Source organism: Haliotis rufescens, unplaced genomic scaffold (genome assembly GCF_023055435.1).
Source record: "Haliotis rufescens isolate VD_foot unplaced genomic scaffold, xgHalRufe1.0.p SCAF_1, whole genome shotgun sequence".
Taxonomy (NCBI): Eukaryota; Metazoa; Mollusca; class Gastropoda; order Lepetellida; family Haliotidae; genus Haliotis; species Haliotis rufescens.
In genome coordinates, this window is record NW_025963779.1 from 1,743,515 (window position 1) to 1,769,447 (window position 25,933).

The 25,933-nt window shown below is 40.6% G+C and overlaps 2 protein-coding genes across 2 annotated transcripts; one reads left to right on the forward strand and one right to left on the reverse strand.

Moving 5' to 3' along the window:
* Window positions 1-232: 232 nt before the first annotated feature.
* Window positions 233-2,635, reverse strand: LOC124117455 (bis(5'-nucleosyl)-tetraphosphatase [asymmetrical]-like). Its single transcript, XM_046479359.2, has 2 exons — window positions 2,414-2,635; window positions 233-1,738 (listed from the first exon to the last, which is right to left on the reverse strand). Exons 1-2 carry the CDS (start codon window positions 2,529-2,531, stop codon window positions 1,425-1,427), a joined length of 432 nt encoding a protein of 143 aa, XP_046335315.1. The 5' UTR covers window positions 2,532-2,635; the 3' UTR covers window positions 233-1,424.
* Window positions 2,636-3,019: 384 nt separating this feature from the next.
* Window positions 3,020-25,933, forward strand: LOC124117454. The gene is made up of 11 exons (XM_046479358.2): window positions 3,020-3,414; window positions 3,894-4,680; window positions 4,978-5,075; window positions 6,718-6,933; window positions 7,217-7,304; window positions 10,494-10,615; window positions 11,139-11,244; window positions 12,730-12,911; window positions 16,840-19,350; window positions 21,755-21,854; window positions 22,268-25,933. Exons 2-11 carry the CDS (start codon window positions 3,916-3,918, stop codon window positions 22,433-22,435), a joined length of 4,356 nt encoding a protein of 1,451 aa, XP_046335314.2. The 5' UTR covers window positions 3,020-3,414; window positions 3,894-3,915; the 3' UTR covers window positions 22,436-25,933.

Here is a 25,933-nt window from a genome sequence, read left to right on the forward strand (position 1 = left end):
TGGTGATATAGTGATATGGCTGTTTTCTTCTCGTTGGTTGGATAGGGGTAGATTGACAAAACCGTCAGTATCTCCACACCTTGCCAGTAATTTCCCTTTATGCTGGATATATATGTTCTTTGTAAAACAAGGGAGATAGTTCTATGAATATATCATTCGTGACCCACTTGTGTTGTTCCGGGACAAGCCGAATAGTGACTTGCGTCCCTCTCGTGGCCATTTTTTTCAACTGGGTTCCGCCTAACTAACAGAATTGTCAATTCATTGCGTAAGGATTCACATATATCTCTGCAGTGATATACAAGATGTATTGTGAAGTATTAGGCCAAAATAATATTAATATTAAGTTGATTCTGCACCATTCAATTTACAATATTTCGATTCAGGATACATTTCCTGTTGTGAGTGAGCGAGTCTAATTTCACTCTGCTTTTAGCAATATTCCAGCAATATCACAGCAGTGGACCCCAGAAATGGACTTTGTACTCATATAGGAATTCGAACCCCAGTCTTCATGAGTGGATGCTTCAAGCACTAGGCTACCCCACAGCCCATTTAAGTTGTAGATTTAACATTCATAAATTCTTCCTCAATAGGTGCTTGAAGTGGCTTGACAATATCATATGAATAAAAACGTCAGCATCTGCAGTTTAATATTAACAAACAGATGTACAGTTGCAACCTGTTCTCTCAAACCAAGCAGGACCGCCTCCCTGGTCTAGTGGTAGAGCGTCTGCCTGGATAGCGGAAGGTCCTGGGTTCGATCCCCGGCCGCGTGATACCAAAAGACATTAAAAACTGGTAATTGTTGTGACCTTGTCTGGCGTTCGGCATTAAAGGGCTAAAACAAGGACTGGAGTCAGTATACTGTGTGGACATTTAAGATAACCTGGCATGAACATTATAGACTAAGGTGGTCGACGTATCGGTACTTTTGAGATAATGGGGTCAAGAAAACAAGGTTTTACTGATTATATATATACATCTGTTCAAAAAGTCTACTGTGGGCCATCCTCTGTTATCCAGGGAATCTCCATTCATGGATCAATGTGATCCAATTATCTCTTAGGGTAAGAATTAAGCTTGAAAGATTATTGTAAAAAGTTGGCATCCACAGTCTTGATTTCACAAACCCTAATCACATGTTTTTGATACAATAATTAAAATCCAAAGTAAAAATCGCGAACATGAAACTGCATGAATAAATTAAACATAGTTAAAAATAGTTGAATGACATGTAAATCTTCAGATGTAATGGCACTATTATTAATATAATATTTCTCAAATATTGGAAAATATTCTTTAAACATGATCTTTCTCTGCCTTCTTGAAAAGACCTGATGCTGCAAAATTGCAAAATGAGCTTTGGTGAGAAACATGTTGAAAATACAAAATTATGACTGTAGCTATGTCTTGCAATATGATTAGTTTCTCGATTTCAAGTACAGATCCACATCACAAAGGACATTTTGCATCTCTCTGAACCTGGCCGTGTCACAAGCTTTGTCCACCGGCAACCATTTATAGTCTGTGTGCTCTTCTGACAAGGTCACAGGGTCATCTGGCTTTTTCAACTCAGCAAGCCAGTACACAACTTTTTTGGGCTTCCCTCGTACATCATAGTTTAATGTTTTCTGATAGTCTTCATAAATGTTCATTTGATCCTTTGCTAATCCTGCTTCCTCTGCTGTTTCTCGTAAGGCAGTTTCAAATTCTCCCTCTCCTGGGTCAACATGACCTGCAATTGCATCCATATAATTTAAAAAAAGGTTATCTCAACAGAAATGATGACAGCACATAACACTGTCTCAGGATCAGGCTGGCTACCAACTTGGGAGCAGAAGCTAAATCGACACCTCCGTTGTACATAAAATGCCACTCACAGCTTTAAACATGAATTTTCATTGTCTAATACAGATACAGATAATTTGATCCCAACTCGATTACAGCTGGCCATTGAGTGATCATTCAAACATGTAGAAAAATTACCTGCTATTTCTGTTTTTTTGCTAAACAAACGTTCTTACTTGTGGTTAAAACACTAGCACTTAAATTTAAGATCATGTGTTACTTTGTCTTTCAGCCTTTGCCACATGCTTGATGGCTTCCTCTTGAACCAACATAGAAAAAGATTACAGTATGTTTCCCCACATTCTATTTAAGGGTAGAAGGGTATATCTAGGTACTATAACTTACATGGAGTGTTTTCTCCTATGCAAATTAACGTAGTCTTACCTCAATTTAATTTTTCCGTCACAATCTCAGTTCAACCCAAATAAAAGAGGTGAACGTGAGCATTGATAACGGCGGAATATGTTATTCATAACTAACCACTGAAATGAGAATATATAACATAGATTTCTACATAATACATCATAACAACTTCTTATAACGTTTGTCATCCGGTAGGCACCTTTAGGCGGTGTCCAGTGTCTGCTTCCATAAGATGCTTTCAGTAGTAAATATTGCACTTGATTTTCAAAACGTCTAAATATGATCAACCCCGCTGCAACAACAACATTAGATGTCATGTTCCCTATGCGCCCCGAACCGCAGCAACAGTTACTGATGTAAGAGCAGGTAAGTCAAAGCGACAACCTAAAACTTCGAACATTGCGGTTCATTGGTGTAAATCTAAACCAATAACATTCGTCGCTGCACGGAGCTTTCAGTGACGCACCTGACATTTTCGTACAAAATGATAACATGTAGTGAAGTTTGTATTTCATTTTAAAAAAAATAATATGTTGTTTCATTTGCAACTAATTAATAATTATAAAGATTTTTTTAAATTGAGACAAAGTACTAAGTGTTGCTATAATATTGAAGATAATGCAAATTGTATTGTTAATATTTAAGATGAATGTTATTAGTCGTTGCGATACTAACATAAATGCAATAACAATTAATTATTTGTATTGTTTTTAGAATCATTTGGCGCATATCGTGTATTGGTTTGATGATTTCTCAGAATGAATGTCAAGTTTTGAATATAACCGTGGTTTCTATTAACATCTCACTAATACGTTATCACCATCGGCGCGGATTTCAAAATGGCGGATAAAGTTGTAAACAAACTAACAGTCGCGGTATCAGGCTGCAATTTTAACTGTATTTTACGTCAGTGTGTTTTGGACATTAATAAAAGTTGGTGTAGCGTTCTTCTATGATGAATCGATGAGCCATTCTAAGACGTTCTTGTTGAATCGTGAAGCAAAGTGCGTGATATTTCTGCCCAATCGGTGAAGGCAAAAATAACAAGCCTAAACATGTATATGGCAGTAGATCACAACATACAGTTCGATCATTCATTGTGTATTGTTAACTTCCCGTGGAAGATGGCCGAGGAAACGTATGACACATAAGTTCCATAACATGTGTACCCACAGAGATACACACAAAACCTAGAAAAAGGTGATTGTCCAAGCATTTCTAACTTCAGAATGTCAGTGCAGTCAATATTATTTTGAGCTTTTATAACCTAATTAAACTTTGGCACCACTCCAGTTCTGTCCTTACTTCATGTACAGGAAGTTGTCTCGAATAATGTGTGTGTCATCCTTATTAATAACAACTGGCACTGAAGGCATGTTACAATGTTTATTTGTTTTCTTTTTCCCATGATCATTGATCACAGTAGCATATACAATTATTCAATGTATTATCCTGTATTGTCATGGTGCCATATAATATATGACTAGTACATGCACTAAGTAGTACTTACATGTTTCTTGTAAGTTACCAAGTGGTGTTTTTATACAAGGCACTATTCATTTGATGAAATATAAAAATGACATGACATTTTAATATCTAGTTATTCTTGGATGTAAATAAATTAAGTGTGGGTAAAATTGGTCTGGACATCAAATTAAATACATTATTATTGTTTGCAGATTCCAGACTTTGAAGATCATAATGGGGACTTTATATGAGTGTCTACGGGAAGCAAGGCTGGAGAAATATTATCCAACTTTTCGTGCTAATGGAATAACACGTTCAGAAACTTTGTCAAGATTGAGTCTACATGACTGCACAGTCATGGGAATAACTTCTGTGGATGACAGACGTCGGATGACAGAACTTATCAACATAATAAAATCTGTTCATAATGCAAGTAGAACTCAAATCCCTAATCCACAGCCATCTAGTAATATGTCCCGGAAAACATCACAACCCAGGAAGGTGAGTAGAAGTCCCAATTCGGCAACAGGACAAAGTGGAGTATCTCGAGGCCTGGAAGCAACAAGAGACGTCACTGTGACAGACAGAACCCCAAACTTTTCTGCCGCCTCTTATGTTGATATGTTACAGTTACTGACAGAATCAAGTTCTGATGAATCTAGTGATGAAGCAGTTCAATCAGATGAACAGAACATTCCACGTCATGTAGCTAGACCAGGTCCAGTTTCCAAGCACTCTCGAGGACAGGTAGAGAGAGTCAAGCACACAGGGTATAACTATGGTGTGCCTAAAGGAACACCAAAGACTAAGACTAAACCAACATCATCCACATCATCGAGAGGTGTGGAGGATAAGATTCGTGTTTGTGTGAGAAAAAGACCCGTATCTCGCAGAGAGGAGAGATCTGGAGATGATGACATCCTACAGACGGAGGGGACAAATTCTGTCGTTGTAAATGAACCGAAGCAGGCTGTTGATCTCACAGCCTTCACTTTACAGGTAAGTGTTTGAATTTTTTTCTCTCAAATATCCATAAACAAATTGTGAAATTTATTGAAGAAGTTATTTAATATGTGTGGAGCATGGTATTAACATGGTTTGCAAGACGATGATTAGTGGTTAGTACGGTAGTAGCAGTAAGGATTCTGCCTGGAACATTCTGTTCCATTATTGGTCAACCTTAAGCAATGTATGAAGTTGATGGATTTCAAGTTGATCATGTTCATGATATTTCATTGTATGTTTTATTTCAGTAGAACATGAAGATTATTCCTATGATTTTTGTTTCTGTTCCAGCATGAATTTTTCTTTGATGAAGTATTTGATGAAAACTGTTCAAATGAAGATGTTTATTTGCGAGCTGCAAGACCATTAATCAACAGTGTATTTAATAAGTAAGATAAATCTTGATATTTTTCATTATTTTCAAAGTAAACAAGAAACAATTTAGTTGATAACTTGTGGGTAAATGAATGTTCTTCACACGTATATCTCATCATTCATGTTGATGCTGTGATTAAAGTCTTTTTGAAATATTACTGAAATACATCTACCTGTGTCCATCATGTCCTTGTGAAACACTTACGCCTTTCCAGGGTTCACATACATATATATCAGATATATAGAATTGTTTTTCACTCTTTCAGTTCAGGTCCAACAAAACATAATTTTTATTTCTAGTGTAATATTTATGATCTTTATGATACGAAAACACACAAGGGTAATAATCTCTAAATCATATGTCATTCTTGAAATAATCATAGTTTCAACCATAGTTTCATTCACTGAAGTAACTTTTGAAATTGCATAGGAATACAATGTCAGCCACCTCATTTATGATATGGTGTCAAATAACTGCATGTTAGTTTCCATAAGCACTCACACTTTAGGCAACACATTTTTCCTCCATGAAGACCTTTGACTGTTGCGTTAAACAACAAACAAACAAGGGAACAAAAAAACCATCACATTTTTGGAACATTAGACAGCACTTTGTTAAGCAAGCAGGTATTGCATTGATGTCCAGAGCTTATTATTACCATATTCAACATAATAAGTGCCCATGGCGCTCTCAAAATTAGAAATAGGGGGCTCTTATTAGAATTTTATTTTGGTAAAAAAAACAGAGTTGAAAGACCATAAATTTCGTGGTTTATGCTGACAGCCTGAAATGTTTACATACAACGGATATATTTTTCCAGAATTGAATTAAGGGTGCTTAACACACAGGTGTGTATTATACAGGAATAAATAAGCCTTGTGTACATTTATCAATCGGAAGGGATGCTAATTGGGATTGTTCACTAGCCTATATATTAGCTAATATCTCTGTGGGCGCTTATTACGTCGAATACGGTATATTAATGTCATTTGCTGTTTATTGGTTTGAATAATCACATCAGAAATACCCATTCGTGATCAACTCGTGTAATTCCGGGACAAGCCGAATAGCGACTCGTGCCCCTCTCATGGCCATTTTTGCGACCGGGTTCCGTCTTAGCGTAAACGGGCATACCTAAAACAATTGTCAACTGGTTGCGTAATGGTTCACATATTATTTCCCCATGTATTATATATATTTCAGATGCAATTAAAGCACATTGGGACATGCTGAATTATACAGTATGATTGAACACATTTAACTGTGTCTTGGCTAATTTTAAGATGCAAGACATATGTAAAATCAAAAATTATTTTCGAGGGATTTTTTTACGAAGAACCTAAAATCATACTCTCATTCTGATTGGTTTGTCATATTTTCGCACATAGCATTCATCGATAGGGGGACGAGTCTTCTTGCAGGTTACGGAAAGGGGCAAGTGGCGACGAATGCAGAAACACCATCCATCATATCATGAAAAGAAGTACCTACACATTTTAGCATTTTATAAATGCCTTGAGTAAAATCTATTAGACCTAAATAAAATGTTCATTTTATCAAGAACATTATTAGCATGGTTAGGAAGAGAATTGTTAGATTACTTTGAACTTTGTATTGAAAATTTTCCTCATCCCTGGCTCTTGTGTTCCGTGCAGTGGTAGCGCCACCTGTTTTGCCTATGGGCAGACTGGGGCAGGCAAGACTCACACAATGATGGGGAATGACAATGTACCTGGATTATTCCTGCTGGCATCAAGGGACATATTCTCCATCATTGAGTCCAAGCAGTACGGGGAAGGCCTCCATGTCTGGGTCAGCTTCTTCGAGATCTATTGTGGCCAGCTCTTTGATCTCCTCAACAGAAGGAACAGGTAACAGTTTGTTTCATTGTCATCATATGTAGGGAAGGTTTTTGTCATGATAATCATTAAAATGTGGACCCAGAGTGTGATGTATGTCAGTTTTTTGTGCTGTAGTGTATTCTTATCACTATGTTTGATACTAAAGGATACGTTTATTCTCAGTTTCTTTTGGCTTAAAAAATCAGTTTGTTTGACTTTTATATGTTTTGACAGATCTAAATAATGGTGTTAGCGTAAATATTTGACCTTCTTTAGTTCTTAATCATGAACATTTGATCACATTTATTTCTAGACTCCATGCACGGGAAGATGGCTCCCATAACGTGTGCATCGCAGGTTTGATGGAGACCGAAGTCAGTGAGGTAGCAGGGCTTGTCAAGGTGTGATACACATTTCCTACTTTGAACAATCGCATAATATGTGGTATATGTATATGCTTTTGATTCAATCTTTATCTGAATTGTCACCGATACTTTTTGAACGAGACATTTCCCATCCACAGATACTGTGATGGACAACTGTGTAAGGATCTATACCGAAACATTGCTGTACAGCGTAATAAAGAAGTTGTCCATAAATTGTGTCTACTTTGTCATCCTCAACTTCTGAGAAATGCCTGTCTATCAAACAATTTTACGTTGGGATGATCATAACTTAAATACTTGAACATAGGTTTATGACAGTCTTAGCGATGGGATGATCATAACTTAAATACTTTAACATAGGTTTATGACAGTCTTAGCGATGGGATGATCATAACTTCCATACTTTAACATAGGTTTATGACAGTCTTAGCGATGGGATGATCATAACTTCCATACTTGAACATAGGTTTATGACAGTCTTAGCGATGGGATGATCATAACTTCCATACTTTAACATAGGTTTATGACAGTCTTAGCGATGGGATGATCATAACTTCCATACTTTAACATAGGTCTATGACAGTCTTAGCGATGGGATGATCATAACTTCCATACTTGAACATAGGTTTATGACAGTCTTAGCGATGGGATGATCATAACTTCCATACTTGAACATAGGTTTATGACAGTCTTAGCGATGGGATGATCATAACTTCCATACTTTAACATAGGTTTATGACAGTCTTAGCGATGGGATGATCATAACTTAAATACTTTAACATAGGTTTATGACAGTCTTAGCGATGGGATGATCATAACTTCCATACTTTAACATAGGTTTATGACAGTCTTAGCGATGGGATGATCATAACTTCCATACTTTAACATAGGTCTATGATAGTCTTAGCGATGGGATGATCATAACTTCCATACTTTAACATAGGTTTATGACAGTCTTAGCGATGGGATGATCATAACTTCCATACTTTAACATAGGTCTATGACAGTCTTAGCGATGGGATGATCATAACTTCCATACTTTAACATAGGTCTATGACAGTCTTAGCGATGGGATGATCATAACTTCCATACTTTAACATAGGTTTATGACAGTCTTAGCGATGGGATGATCATAACTTCCATACTTTAACATAGGTCTATGACAGTCTTAGCGATGGGATGATCATAACTTCCATACTTTAACATAGGTTTATGACAGTCTTAGCGATGGGATGATCATAACTTCCATACTTTAACATAGGTCTATGACAGTCTTAGCGATGGGATGATCATAACTTCCATACTTTAACATAGGTTTATGACAGTCTTAGCGATGGGATGATCATAACTTCCATACTTTAACATAGGTTTATGACAGTCTTAGCGATGGGATGATCATAACTTCCATACTTTAACATAGGTCTATGACAGTCTTAGCGATGGGATGATCATAACTTCCATACTTTAACATAGGTTTATGACAGTCTTAGCGATGGGATGATCATAACTTCCATACTTTAACATAGGTTTATGACAGTCTTAGCGATGGGATGATCATAACTTCCATACTTTAACATAGGTTTATGACAGTCTTAGCGATGGGATGATCATAACTTCCATACTTTAACATAGGTTTATGACAGTCTTAGCGATGGGATGATCATAACTTCCATACTTTAACATAGGTCTATGACAGTCTTAGCGATGGGATGATCATAACTCCCATACTTTAACATAGGTCTATGACAGTCTTAGCGATGGGATGATCATAACTTCCATACTTGAACATAGGTTTATGACAGTCTTAGCGTTAGGATGATCATCAATCCCATACTTTAACATAGGTCTATGACAGTCTTAGCGATGGGATGATCATAACTTCCATACTTTAACATAGGTCTATGACAGTCTTAGCGATGGGATGATCATAACTTCCATACTTTAACATAGGTCTATGACAGTCTTAGCGATGGGATGATCATAACTTCCATACTTTAACATAGGTTTATGACAGTCTTAGCGATGGGATGATCATAACGTCCATACTTTAACATAGGTCTATGACAGTCTTAGCGATGGGATGATCATAACTTCCATACTTTAACATAGGTCTATGACAGTCTTAGCGATGGGATGATCATAACTTCCATACTTGAACATAGGTTTATGACAGTCTTAGCGATGGGATGATCATAACTTCCATACTTTAACATAGGTCTATGACAGTCTTAGCGATGGGATGATCATAACTTCCATACTTTAACATAGGTTTATGACAGTCTTAGCGATGGGATGATCATAACTTCCATACTTTAACATAGGTCTATGATAGTCTTAGCGATGGGATGATCATAACTTCCATACTTTAACATAGGTTTATGACAGTCTTAGCGATGGGATGATCATAACTTCCATACTTTAACATAGGTTTATGACAGTCTTAGCGATGGGATGATCATAACTTCCATACTTTAACATAGGTCTATGACAGTCTTAGCGATGGGATGATCATAACTTCCATACTTTAACATAGGTTTATGACAGTCTTAGCGATGGGATGATCATAACTTCCATACTTTAACATAGGTCTATGACAGTCTTAGCGATGGGATGATCATAACTTCCATACTTGAACATAGGTCTATGACAGTCTTAGCGATGGGATGATCATAACTTCCATACTTGAACATAGGTTTATGACAGTCTTAGCGATGGGATGATCATAACTTAATTACTTTAACATAGGTTTATGACAGTCTTAGCGATGAGATGATCATAACTTCCATACTTTAACATAGGTTAAGTCCATTCTGGACATTGCAATAAGTGACACATGAAACAGATTCATTGTCTCGGTGAAACTAGATAATGTTGCTTTTTTTATGTATACATCACAAACTATGTGTTGTTGTCGTTGAGTTACTTGCTGGTACTGGCAACTGACCAGAATGCAGCCTCCCTCTGATAGAAGCCATTTGTCATTGGTTCAAGTCCAATCTGGGCTGTCGGGTAGCCTAGTGGTTAAAGCGTACACTTGTCACGCCTACGACCCGGGTTTGTTTCCCCACATGGGTACAATGTGTGAAGCCCATTTCTGGATTCCCCCGCCGTGATATTGATGGAATATTGCTAAAAGCGACATAAAACCCTACCCACTCAAGTCCACTGCCCTGCTTATGATCTATTACACTGTGCTGACTGCAGGTGCTGGACTACGGGAACTCGGTACGAAGTAAAGGTGCCACAGGCGTGAACCCAGACTCATCTCGCTCTCACGCCATTCTGCAGATGGAGATCCGAGACAACGACGATCACAGGGTTGGCAGGTCAGACTCAGAGTACAGCATATGCATGTTGCCATGGTTACACTAGAGTTTCATGTTGCAAGATGAGGCTGCCAGAATGTTGATGTGTCAAAATCATGTTTGGATTTGTTGTGAAGTTGACCAGTGTTGTGTGGATAGAAGGATACGTCTAGAAGCATGGCACATCAAGACCATCATGCTGTCCGTGCCAAATTGATTTTAGTCCACCAGCCCGACTTGGCTCTTCGTCATTTTAAGAACATTTTGGCATGATCATTATTTTAGTTTGTGATCTTTTATTTGCTATGATTACTAGACCAAACTAAATTTTCCTAGACTTTGACTTTGGACTAGTGGCTAATATCGTAGACTATCAATGTAACCATGGTAATGGAGACAGATACCAATTTGTCTTCATTTATATTGTTTATTTTCTCAGCATTTTGTTAAATCATGTGTACCATCATGATTGTGCTTCTATTTATTGGGTTCTTATCTTTACTTATATTTGCTAGTTTCTAACTTTTATTTTTTTCCATTGAAGGATCTCTTTCATTGACCTGGCAGGCAGTGAGCGTGCGGCCGATGTGACAGACACAGACAAACAGACTAGATTGGAGGGAGCCGAGATTAACCAGAGTCTGCTGGCTGTAAGTGTACAGACATCTGTGGAGACAGAGTCCTCTCTAGCCAGAAAGTGCTGTTGCGTTTAAATTAGTGGTAGCCACTCTGGCAAGAAAGTGTTGTAGTGTGTAAATTATCGGTTGCCTCTCTGGCCAGAAAGTGCTGTAGTGTATAAATTATCGGTTGCCTCTCTGGCCAGAAAGTGCTGTAGTGTATAAATTATTGGTTGCCTCTCTGGCCAGAAAGTGTTGTAGTGTATAAATTATCGGTTGCCTCTCTGGCCAGAAAGTGCTGTAGTGTATAAATTATTGGTTGCCTCTCTGGCCAGAAAGTGCTGTAGTGTGTAAATTATCGGTTGCCTCTCTGGCCAGAAAGTGCTGTAGTGTATAAATTATCGGTTGCCTCTCTGGCCAGAAAGTGCTGTAGTGTATAAATTATCGGTTGCCTCTCTGGCCAGAAAGTGCTGTAGTGTATAAATTATTGGTTGCCTCTCTGGCCAGAAAGTGTTGTAGTGTATAAATTATCGGTTGCCTCTCTGGCCAGAAAGTGCTGTAGTGTATAAATTATTGGTTGCCTCTCTGGCCAGAAAGTGCTGTAGTGTGTAAATTATCGGTTGCCTCTCTGGCCAGAAAGTGCTGTAGTGTATAAATTATTGGTTGCCTCTCTGGCCAGAAAGTGCTGTAGTATATAAATTATTGGTCACCTCTCTGGCCAGAAAGTGTTCTATGTATAAATTATTGGTTGCCTCTCTGGCCAGAAAATGTTGTAGTGTATATATTATTGGTCACCTCTCTGGCCAGAAAATGTTGTAGTGTATAAATTATTGGTCACCTCTCTGGCCAGAAAGTGCTGTAGTGTATAAATTATTGGTCACTTCTCTGGCCAGAAAGTGCTGAAATGTGTAAATTATTGGTCACCTCTCTGGCCAGAAAGTGCTGTAGTGTATAAATTATTGGTCACCTCTCTGGCCAGAAAGTGCTGTAGTATATAAATTATTGGTCACCTCTCTGGCCAGAAAGTGCTGTAGTGTATAAATTATTGGTCACGTCTCTGGCCAGAAAGTGCTGAAATGTGTAAATTATTGGTCGGCTCTCTGGCCAGAAAGTGTTGTCGTGTGTAAATTATTGTCATCTCTGGCCTCAAGCTGAAGGGAACACAGCTAAAATGTGTGAAACCCGTTCTGGTGACCCTGCTGTGACATGTCATTCCAGAATCAAGACCTTCCTCGCACAGACTGGTTCTTGGCTGTGTTTGCATTGCATCATCTTTTTGATGTTTTCTATTACATCTATCCTGCATGAGACTTCCCTTTGTTCAGATTCTGGGTATTTTAACTCAGTTCAGGGTAACAATGTCATGTTTGGTATTTGTTTTCCAATTAATAATGAAGATATTTCTTTTCATAATAATGATTGACTGTGTGTCTCGTATTGTAACAGCAATAGGATATTGAATAAAAAGGGAAGAGAAGAAAAATAAATAGGTTATGTAACTACACCATTCTTTTTCAGTTGAAAGAATGCATCAGGTCAATTGACCAGTCAAGTCGTCATAAACCGTTCCGTCAGAGCAAGCTCACACATATCCTGAAGGACTCGTTTGTTGGCAACTCTCGGACCTGTATGATAGCCAACATCTCGCCGACAATGTCCGCCTGTGAGAATACGCTCAACACACTGCGATATGCAGACAGGTAACCCTGGCTTAGATACACATCGCTCCTCACTGTCAGTTACCAAGTCACTGAAACATTTCACCATTTTCACTTCTTGTGATTTTCGTTTACCTTTGTTTAATTTAATAGATTGTTTTGTTTATCTTGGAGTCTGTTGCATATTTCCATACTTACATTACAAAGACATATTAGTTATAAATATTCATAATGACATTTTGTATGGATATTGTTTTATGGGGGATCTTCTTTGTGAAATAACAAACATTTTAGATTTATCCTATGCATTTCTTCCTTCGTCTTTCGATCCTTGTGTTGAAACTTACTAGAACAAAGTTTCCAGCCTCAAAAAACTTTTCACCCAGACACATCCCAGCATCACCATAGTCACCACCTATGGGTCATGCACCACTGCAATCCTGTGCGATACGATCCTAAGTGACCTGATCACCTGACATATCCTGCCTCTTCATTCTCTCTCTCAGCACCACAAGTATTTGAGTTTACAGAGAATTATTTTTTGTTTTTTTGGGGGGAATCTTCTTCCTCGGACAACAGCAATATACCACACAGATGAATATGGAGAAATGCCCGTTTTACACAAAATACATTGGTACGTTTTCGACTGTAGACCCTCACTCCAACTGCTCCAAGTTGTCAACCATGCAGATGCTCACAATGACAACATCTTCGTCACCAACGACTAAGGGAATGTCCTCACTCTCATCCTCTCCCTCACCCTCTCCACATGAAGAACGTACACGCTCCTCACCTTCAGATTGACATTGCCAGTCAGATCGACATCATAGCGATAAGCGCTATTGTTTTGATGATTCGGATCGAATTGACAGGCTGATCGATGTCATCAGGATTCAGATTGACATCAACAGGCAGATTGACCTGAACAGGAGGACAGATATCAATCTGATGATTCAGATTGACGTCAACAGTCGGATCGACATTACCCCTCAGATCGACATCAATCGGCAGCACCTAATGGACATTGGGATCAACATTGGGATGGACATCGATACTCTTCACCAGTGGATTGATATCATCCTAGGAACTCTTACCCTCGTGCCTCCAAGTTGATACACTTCTCCGGATGATCGCTTTTCAGATCGACTTCGTTACCCCTCGCCTTTGAATTACATTCAAATTGACAACGACCTGAACAATGTTATCAAGACACTTTGTCAGATCGACATCCCCATTGACAACGACCTGAACAATGTTATCAAGACATTTTGTCAGATCGACATCCCCATTGACAACGACCTGAACAATGTTATCAAGACACTTTGTCAGATCGACATCCCCATTGACAACGACCTGAACAATGTTATCAAGACACTTTGTCAGATCGACATCCCCATTGACAACGACCTGAACAATGTTATCAAGACACTTTGTCAGATCGACATCCCCATTGACAACGACCTGAACAATGTTATCAAGACATTTTGTCAGATCGACATCCTCATTGACAACGACCTGAACAATGTTATCAAGACACTTTGTCAGATCGACATCCCCATTGACAACGACCTGAACAATGTTATCAAGACACTTTGTCAGATTGACATCCCCATTGACAACGACATGCGACATAGCAATACCTCTCCAATACTGAGGTCCACTTTGGCCCCCAAGGATATATATCCTGACGTTTCACTGGCAGATTGACATCATTTACGATATGTACCAATCTTCAAGTCTCCAGTAGGCGGAAGACTTGGAGATTTTGTAGAGAATTGGAAGATACTGGAAGACCCCTTTGTCACACAACTTGTCACGGCTGCATCTCTTGTGTCAATATGCTGCCAGCCATCTTCCAGCCCTTCAAGACGCCATCAGTACGTTAGTCATGCATGCTATAGATTGTCTTATTAGCCCAGGTTCCCCGGGGTTTTATACGCCAATTTTTCTGGCCCCGAAAGAAAGGCAGCAACAAAGTACGGAGTATTTTCTACATGAAGCTGCCACATTCTTAAATGGTGTCCATCGCACTCCCCGTACGATCATCGGACCAGGAGACATCATGGTCAGGCTCGACCTGCAAGATGCTTTTCTTCACATACTAGTCCATTGGGAACACTGCCATGACCTACTCTTCATATTCCAAGGCATCCATTACCAGTGGAAGGTGCTCAGGTTTGGAATTTCTATGACCCCGTGGATATTCACTTGTATTACGAAGCCAGTCATATAATTCCTTCACTGCCGACCAATCAGTGTCAGTGAGGCACCTAGAATTCAATCTGACGTTACATTTTTACTTTATATGTTGTTTATGAAATTCTACCAAGTTTTAGGTTAAAATATGAAATGGAGACAAATAGGGTTACTGTACTGGGAAGGAAGCTGAAGGGTTTGACTGTGGCTACCTACCTAGCAGCCATTAACTCAGTCATTGCTAATACTATGGGTTTGAAGATTTCCACGGCAGCTGAATTGCAAGCTCTCATTCTATCTTACAAACTGGCTGATCAGTCATTCTGTTTTCGACCACATGCTTGGGACTTTGATGTTATTTTTCTCTTTTCGGAGGACTATTTTAAGAATTTGGTACACGTCACTCTCAAGACAGTGTTTCCCTGGCACTAGCAACGGCACGCATTAGTGAGATTCATGGTCTCGAAGTCAACAGAGTCTGTTTTGAAAGGCATCATGAGAAAGTCTTTTCTTTGCCAAGAACTAGCTTCCAGGAGAACCAGATCTTCTATTCACAATCCTTTCACTCACCTTGATCTTGAATCCCGAGGACCATGAAGACCTTCCGTTGTGCCTTGTTCCGGCTTTATGTATTTATCTGAAAGCCCCAGCAACTCTATGATGTTCTCGCAAGAGATTGTTCATCCCGTTATCCACTCGGGCGACAACAGAACTTTCGAGAACTATGGTGTACTTTTGGGTACTACGCTCAGCTGTCCTCCAGGCAAACACCTTCACTGGGTTACCCCTTCCAATGGCCTCCAATCTACACTAGACTCAGGCAGTTGTATCTACGATGGTGGTGCTAAGCAGTCGGATACAGTCTTCGCTTCCTGTTACCTCTGACACATCTCAGTCACAAACTGAGGTTTCCCTAATTGAGGAACGTCCTGCCTGAAGACACATAACACCCGTTATCATGATAGATGTGTCCTAGTAAGGCAAAGGGGTTTATATCCCTTGCCTTAGTGATCACCCATTAATGCGTTCTTGTCTTTCCGACACTTTTCGAAACTATCATGTGATTAAAGCATAGTTCCTCGTGTACTGAGATATGGTTGTAGTCTTGTTGCAGGCTAGGGTATTCACCGTCCAACCCAGGGATAAATGCATAGTCTGAGAAAGGATAAGTTTAAAAATTTGAAGATTTTACAATAAATTTTATATTTATATACATATCCTTTCTCACACACTATATGCCCTCCCAACCATCCCTGCATCAGATTTACACCAACCTGTATGCTCTAGAACGAAAATACAGAGAAAATGATCAGGTGATCAGGTCGCTTAGAGTCGTATCACACAGGATTGCAGTGGTGAACCATTGTTTAGTTGGTGACCAGGGTGATGCTGGGATGTGTTCGGGTGAAATGTTTTTTGAAGCTAGAAACTCTGTTCTAGGACGTTTCCTCACCAGCATTAAAAGAAGAAGGAAGAAATGCATTGTGTGATACAGGATAAGTATATAGTTATACAATTTAGTGTTTAGTTCTTACATTAAGTTAACAGACAGCTTGAAACAAAATCACAAAAGAACAGTTGTTTTCGTCATTGTTCTTGTCAGCCAGGACACTGTCAGTTGCTGTTATTGTGAATGTCGTCAACTCAAGGTATAAGACAGACATTGCAGACATCTCAAAACCAATTGTAATCCCATGAGTAACAACAACTAACCTTGTTAAATTGTGTATTCAAAGGAAAGGAAATCTGGCTTCATCCTGATGATAATTTTCAGGGTAAAGGAACTAAAGCGGGATGGTTCTCGAGGCACAACGAGCAGCCAGGCAGAGAACTTACTCATGAACATTCCAATATCGGTGCCCTCTGTCTTCCATCCATCCAACATCCTGTCCTGCTCGACTCCGATGCGACCAGTCACGCGACACACGGCTCAGCGACCCCCGGATGACAGCATGTTGGACCCAGCAGACACCCCAGTCCGTGGACACTTTCAGCAGAAGAAAAATACCAAATCAAAAACACCCAACATTGCCCAAAGTTCGTCCGTGCCAAAACAGTCAGTTGCTGCAGCTCGTGATGCTTCTCCATCCAGGAGAAGGATCTCCAGGCCACCACGAGATCCTTCGCCAGCCCGAGAACATGTCCTCAGACAGAACATCCCCCCTCCTCACTTGGTCCCCCCCCAACAAACCTCATCTCCAAGTGGGTCGGACAAAACAGACTCAGAATCTTGTAATATAACACTGCCACGGAACAACAATCTCCCTCAGCCAAACATTCCAGTTGCCCAGTCAACAGATACAGAGTTTGACTTCCCAACGTCAGATTTTAATGTGCCAGAAGAATTAAATGATCTCAATAAAACAGGAGAAAAGAAACAGGACCCCAGGAAACGTGTCGGAGAGACTGGTCATGGGGTAGACAAGCCCCAAGGTGCAGCTCAGGGAAATACTAAATCATCAGGTCGAATGCTTCCAGAGACTCCCATGGGAGGTAAAGTACAAAGACCTCAAAGCACTGACTCTGCACTGCAACAAGAGAGGGAGCCCGACAAAGGTCACCAAGTGATTAGACAGATCCCCAGAAGTAACTCACCAGCAACCAGACGACCTCCTTCTCCTGCAGCCGAGGCAGTAGGGGGCGTGCCACACCCCACCCCATCAGTGTCAGCGCCGGTGCCATATGCTGCTGTTCCTACGATTACTCCTGTAGCGGAGAGTATTGAAGATGACCAATTGTTTGACAACCCTGGTCAAGGTGCAAGACAGCCTGTAATAAGATCCAACTCTATAGCAAGCCCTCAATCAAAGAATGGCTTAAGCAGGCTGAATGGTGGCAGCCAACTGAGTGTGATCCCTGCAGTGTTGCCTGCATCCAGCAGTGACCTCAGCTTCACCCAGAGGGCACCAGTGCGACCTCCAGCAGACATGGAGGGCATCCTTCTCACTCCCCGGGCTGTTGACGCCATGTCAGGTCGGCAGCCACCTGAACCCCACATCTTCGTGTCTGATGTCAGTGACATTCCTGAGCCAGAACCAGTCCCTCCACCTCCCAGCATTCCTCATCACCGAGACGAAAGTCCAAAATGCGCTTCCCCCAAACCCGATCTTCCGCCCCGATCATCTCAGTCCAGGGAGAGGCGGACGAGGCATGCCTCCCACTCCTCCCAGTCCAGTGATGACTCGTCCATGGAGGGAGTGAGGACGTCCCAGTCCGACTCGGCTCAAGGACCTTACAAGGTCAGGTCAAGGAGCAAAAGTAAAATGACTGATTTGAGAAAAGAAAAGAGTGACCCTATGATAGCTCTTCATATGCAGACGAAGAAACAAACTCTCCCCAACCCAGATGACTTCCACAAGTATCTGTCCCGAGGAAACACACCCAAGGTTGGGCAGACGTCGTCTAGTCCGATGTCAGTTCCGCTTTCCAAACTATCCTCTCCTGAAGCAGGTCCAAGCCAACCAGTCATGAACATCCTCAGCGAGTCCGACCAGACAGAGTTAAAGTCAGGACGAAGTAGTCCAGCGCACAGGATGACGAGCCAGGATTCGCGAAGATCACCGGTCGCCTATGACAAACATGCTACTGGTGATTGTAAATCAAGTGTGAAGTCAAAGAGCAGAATGTCCGTGGCTGACTTGTTGAAGACGACGAATAGAGGGGAAAGAGCCAAGTCCCCAAAAGCTTCAACCCCGACACACGGTGTCAGTTCCAATTACCAGAAACATGGGTCTCCACAGACCGTACATAGCGACAACACACGGTATAGCTCACAGACCGTACATAGCGACAACACACGGTATAGCTCACAGACCGTACAGAGTGACAACTCACGGTATAGCTCACACACTGCCCGCACCGACAATCGGCAGCACAACAAGGAAAATATCTCCATGTCCTCCAAGAGTGACTCGTCCCAGCAAAGTTCCTTAAACTCCGAGATCCTGGGCAAAAACACACAGACTACGAGAGGGAGTTTTGTTGTGAGGAACAGCAATTCCCCGACGGGAGCCAAATCGTCTAGCTCTGTCATTGTAACAGAGAAGTTGACCGTAGGAGCCATCTTCTCCCCGATCCACCCTCAGCCTATCACCAGTCATGCCATCACCCAAAACGTCTCCCCTACCAGTCCGGGGCCCGAGGTGGTGCAACCCAAACCTGTCACCCCCGTGTCGGCGCCACCGGTGTCAGCTTCAGTAGCAGGGTCTGTGGCGGGGTCCGTCGCCATGGAGAGAGAGAGCATCATCAGCCAGGGAATCCCACTGGATGACAGAAATGATCCAAGGTAAGCAACTGACTTTTTCACTATATTTGGTGCTGCAGTTATTCCACAGTGTTTTCACATAAGTGTGATTGGCAGCTTGAAATTAGTACCAAGCATGGCAGTTGAATGATTTCCTCCCTTTTAGCTCTTTAGGGAATCTTTTGTTCTGTTTAATGTGTTCCATAAATCAATTCCAGAATGACAGCTGACATTTTTAAATATGGAAATTGATTTCCTAATTTGATTTGAAAGTGATTCCAGTCCTGGTATGCAAGTTAACCTAAGACATTCACGGGCCCCAAGAGATATACATTCAAGGACACCATTTAAGCCTGAAATTCTACTTGTCCTCCTTTAGCGGGTGGTCGGGTAGCCTAGTGGTTAAAGCGTTCGCTCATCACGCCTAAGACCCGGGTTCAATTCCCGACATGGTGTCCCCCGCCGTGATATTGCTGGAATATTGCTAAAAGCGGCGTAAAACCCAACTCACTCACTCACTTGTCCTCCTTTAGCGATAGACTCAGGGTATTGTACATCTCTGCAGCCTTTGAATGTATCCTAGAAGTCTTGCATCTTCAGGATCACTGTCCATTTTTATACCCCCTCCTCTCCCCCTGCCTGTATATTACAGAGGGATATAGTCATCATCTGGTCCGTCCTTTGCCAGTCAGTCCGTATTTTTCTCTCGGTAGTTAATTTATAATGGTTCGTAATGGCGTACGCTTACAGACCTATGCAATATGTCATATGTAAAATGTTTGTTCTTTTAATGTGTTCAACTTTTATGACACATCAATTAGGATTGATTGATGCTGATGTACTTTACCGAGTTCAGTAAACAAAGTACCTGTCAATAGCGACTCAAGAGCGGGCAACTCTGTATTATCGCGGTATGGCTATTTTGTGGTGTGATAGGTGTGAACTATGTTGTTTACATCACTTCCTGTTTTGGACTATGCATCATCAGTATGCATACAACCTAGGTTGGGTCAAGGGACTTCGTCTGAACAAATGGCTTCTTTTGTAATCAGTTTCAAATGGAGGTAGGGGTAATTCCACTTCAAAAACATTCCAGAAACTATCATAAAAAAGTTAACGTGTATACTTACGAGTTGCTGTGACATGCTGCAACGATGGTCCTGTATTCAATCAAGCGATGAGATGTTGTATTTAGATTTGCATAAGTAAACATTCAACAAGATTTACCGATATCGCGATAATATAGAGTCATACTATATATGGACAGACAGATTGGATAGGAATACTCTCATCAAGTTGGACAGATTACTCTTGTAGGACTTGCCGTAACAATCAGATGATTTGTTCTTTTGAATTTGTGGGGGCGGGGGAATTTGTCATCTACTGATGACTCTTGTCTGATTTGTTTCCAGTTACATCAGTATGGTGGAACATCCATGTTTGTCAGAGTACTGCCAGTCTGTGTACATGTCGCTGTTCCTGTCATGCTGCTACTTCCATTGACAAGTCTATGTTGGACACAATAATAATAACAAATTTATAGAGCGCCTAATTAGGAGATAAACATACTGTGTTTTCAATGTAGAGCTAGGTTACCTGTAGATTTAACCGCGCTAAATTGAATTTGGAACCGAACGCAACTGGGTTGAGTCCAGTGTTTTGAGTGGGTTATCGATCTGAATTACGGAATCACCGACAACAACCTGTGAACAAACTATGGCGCGTTGTACACTCAAGCAGTTTGTTTACACCCTAATATTTCACTCGAACAAATGACAGGCATTGAAAGCATATAAGCACGGCAACTTGGTAAGCTAACATGAGGTGGGCATCCCTGAAGAAAACAAAGCAACTTTTGCAAGGCTTTCGCTCTACATCACACGTCACCATTATGACGTCTACCGCTCATTGTGACGCAAAAGATATGACGTCACAGTCGAATATAGAAAAGCGCCCAAATTCCAAGCTCTCTGTTGTCTCCAAAACGTAAATACGTTCTCTTTGTAGACTTCAATCTTGTTTTCTGCACGAAATGTATTGCCACACATCCTTTGAATATTGTAGTGATGGCATCTGTGCCTTTTGTAACCTGTAATTGTAGATATAATCATTTAAACATGCCTACCGACAATAGTACTATTCTATGAATATTAGCTTCCACGGTGATGAGGCCGTCAAACCAGCTGTTTCAATCAGAGGGGGTTTATTGTGATTTAATAGCCTCTGACTGACCAATCAGAATCAAGCAAATTTCAAATTCATGGTAGAATATTCATCAATAGGTGCTCAGTGGCACTGTATATATAAAATAAGCACATGTTAAAAGACAATTGTTTTGTGGAACAGATTGTTTTTTAGAAGGTTTTTTGTTTGTGATCTGTGAATACCTGGGATCTACCTGTAATATACCTGTGATCTATCTGTAGCAACCGTTCCTTGTTTGCAGGAGCCGCCTCATCATGTCCCACGAAGACCAGCTGGCTTCAGTTACCTCCCTTTGTAAGCAGGAAATGAAACTACTGCTGAGTGCCAAGTCAGGACATCGGGTAAATATCTTCAACAACAAACTCTGTATAATCCAACCACCTGTACAGCAGTGATTTGGTCCCTCTGTGGCATCCACATGGGGATAGGTCCCATGTGTCTAACAGCAGACGATTGCGTGATGTCACACTGAGGGGTTGATTGTGTGTCAGTGGGTAGGCGCTCACAATATCAATCAGTGGATTGTCTGGTCCAGACTTATCATTTACTTGCCTCCCTGATATAGCTGGAATAGTGCTGAGAGTGCCGTGATAGAACAAACCAATAACAAATACGTCACTGTACATGCAATACTTGATATCGGACTAAACTGGGGGCTTCTGTCACTGAAGACCTTGTGTGTGGTTGTGTGCTGAGGCCAACTTTACTCCAGATGAGGCAAGGTTCTCTGTATTTACGTCAAATCCTGTTTCAGAGTTTTGAAGACTATCTGAGGAAGCTGGGGGATATTCTGAGTCACAAGATGTCGGTGATGCAGCAGCTACAAAGCCAAATCTCTGGCTACTGCAGCGACCATGGGATTCAGCGGAGATCGGTCAGCCAGTCATCCACCTCCACCATCCGATCCCACCAGCACCTGTAGCTGTCTCCGCCTCTGACATGTCACACCTCCCATAGTCCCAGAGATAATGTGAACCTAAAAATTATGCAAGCGACCTCGGGACCTGTTCGACACGCTATGGTTGTGACGTTATTTTAAAAGAAAAAGAATTCCCCTAATCAAAGGGCTATGAGGACTGTGACCTCAGTAACTGGATTATCGTGATTGGTCAGTTTTAACCCAGTGTCCACAGTATCACAATCTCCTTCAATTCCGAACTGTTAACCTGATACGATGCCTCTTTGGGTGTAGAAACGACATGAAGTATAAACTATCCCCAGTAATATACTGTGAATATGACACATTTTGCGATCAGGAAAGTGCATTAGCTTCATGACAGATATTTTTGAAGATAAACAACAAACAAAAAAGGAACCAGGCATATTTCTTTATTCACTTCAACACACTGTCATCCTGCCAGTACAAGATTAAACTAATAATCCGTCACATACGGTTTCCTTAATAACACATTGTCACTCAGTGTCAGTAGTCAAATGAGGAAAGTTCCCTAACCGTCCACATCTGGTCAAGTTGCTTACATATCACTGAGTAGTCCAGACATACACCAGCCTTATAAAACTATGGTCAGATAGACACGCTACTCCAACCTTCCTTGTCAGCTACAACAACACATGCATCTATAGTTTAAAAAACACCAACTGACACTGAGTTACCATTTTATTACACTGCTTCCTACTTTATAAAAAATAACATGAAGAAGTAGCTTTGATGTTTTGTAATCTCATCATCAGGGTGTCGCAAAACTTTCCTGATGCAGTCAAGGCTATTGTTAGCCACTCGTTATCATTTCATAGCTCAAATCTTTCCAGATACATTTACAGTAATGGCACAGTATTAGTTGTTCTTTTACAGACACAGGAATCAGCTATGTTGGTCTTGTAGCGAGACTTGCTGATCAGAAAGGCACATGACACGACCTATGGAGGTGGTTGCAAATTTTGACACAGAGAGATATCGTATCAGTGTAAAAGATCAAATTTTACAATGTTAGAGGTCCAACGAGGTCACGTTAGCGCACAGATGAAGTTGGAGAAGTCAGTTTAGTTTAAAGGAGGTAGAGACTGGGATATTACACACTCATACATCTGTCAATGAAGGATTCTCCCAACACATTGAAACAATCTTACTTGGTGCTTCATTAACTGTGCCAAATTCATCTGATCTTGAGTTTGAATCTTGAGTTTGAATCCCAGATTCGCACTAATTCTTGGTTTGTTTTCGCCGTACCAGTGCATGTGGGTCTCACAGACTAGCATCACTTCAGGCTCTCCTTTTATAACTGAAATACTGTTGGAAGCAGCATTTAACCAAACACACTCACTTAATTTGAACGCTCCATCCAACGCCTTCAAGTTCCTCATCCTTGTTCATCATCAACATCCAGTACATCATGCCAGTCTTCGTCTCCACCAACCCCTCCATGTTGAACAAGTGTAACCATGGCAACACAGTTACTTGTCACCCTTCAGTATTAGAGATCTGTAGTTGTTTAGTGTCCTGCTGTTTACAAGTGCTTTCATCTGATGACGCCGTCTAGTATCCTCGGACTGTTATCTGCATGCTTGTCCTCTCGACGTGTTTATATGTCGAGGAATATTACCAGATTAGGCTTAAAAAAATGAAAGAATTGGTTCTCAGGAAAAAAGGCCTTGGAAAATACAGTGCAGGTGGGCGGTGTTTTTGTTGTTGTTGTTTCTAGTATGTAACCAAATAAACAGTTGTGTACAATCAACCTGAGAAAGGACCTCCCTACATATATATATTCCTTGATAAGTAAAATACTGGAAAACAGTATTTGAATACCGTTGGATTTGGAATATTTAAGTTTTTTTTTTGGTTTAAAAAAAAATGGAAATAAAAGGGAAATGTGCAGGGAACTTTAATATGATGATGATGCGGGCGGTGCCTGAGAACCAAGACTAATATTTTTTTTAGCGGTCATGTTACTTTTGTCATTTTACAAAAAAGTTTTGATATTTATATGATTTGCATCCATGGGTTATGCTAATCCATGTGGGTATCCATGGACTATATAGATTTCTTGTGTTTCCCATAGACTATGTTGATATATATAGGTATCCATGGACTTTCTACATTTGTTGTCTCATTGTTACATGTCATCAGGATTCCATCCATTACTGCTCCCCAGACAGCAGAGTCTGTCCTTGCTTCATACAGACTGGTCATATACAGGGCAACGTCCTCAGGTACTCTGTGTTGTGGGAAGACAGTGGTACCTTACCATCCCACGTGAAGAGCCGGGTTACTATTGGTCATCAGCAACCCATGCTTGTCTCTCCCTGTAAAAATCTGGGTTACGTCGTTAAACAACAAACAAACAAACTGAAAACTGTTTCTGTTCCCTGTGATATTGACATCATTAAAATAGCAAGATTATAATTTAACTGATGCCTGGATATGTAGTTTCCACACACACACTTACACATACACAAGCAGTTTACATGCAGGTGTCCACACTAACAGGTTTCCACACTAACAGGGTTTCACTGTGGAGGGATCATGGCAGCCATCAGACCAATGGTTGACAGTTGTAGCATCGTAGTCAAACCCTGTCACCAAGGCTACAATGTAACAATAATGACAGTTCAAAGAGTTATCTCCCCTCCCATACTGAACAAGAATACAGTTCCAATTGAGCGTTGTTTACTCAAGTTTGTGGAAGATGATACAAGTTGTTAATGATGAGATAATCTCCTGTAGTGACCTCCACTTGCAGGCCATGTGTTGCTGTGATGTCAGTGGTCAGTCTTGGTCTGGTTTGTTTGTAGTATGTAGACAGCTTTGCTAATCTGTGACAAATGGCAGCGTGTAAACTGTGATACTTGTACCCTACCAACCCATCATGAAGCTGTTGACACCAATCACGGGTTTTACTTGCATATATTGTATTGTACTGTTTATGTTATTGACAAGAACAGATTTAATCACATTAAGTTTTACCATGCTGTTAAATTATTGATTTTATCGGTGTCAAAATCTGTTTGTTGGGATTCATTTTGAATAATGTAATATGGAAGTATTGATTACAGCACATTTCTAAACACTGCTATATTGGGACCGAAGATTGTGATGTCACCTCTTGTTACCTGTAACAATGAAACTAGGGACTCATCACAATGTCTGTGACATGATCACGCCAACTATCTTTGTTTGGAGGAACTCCTGAACTAATCCCTCAATGGTGTTCGTTTAGCTGAGTTAGTTTTACTGTGGCTGAGGGATGGGCAAATGTGTGGCCGGAAGCAGCAGAGATATTTCAACAATGCATTTAGTGGGCCGTGCTGATCTAGTGGCCAATGTCAGGACACAACTCCTTGTCGGAGCCCATGGTTGTGCACCACTTGTATGTCAAACAGTCCATCCATATTTATTTGATTTACAGTAGTTTTAATGTCTTTGCATATGATATTATAATCAAATAAATTATTTTCTATAGAA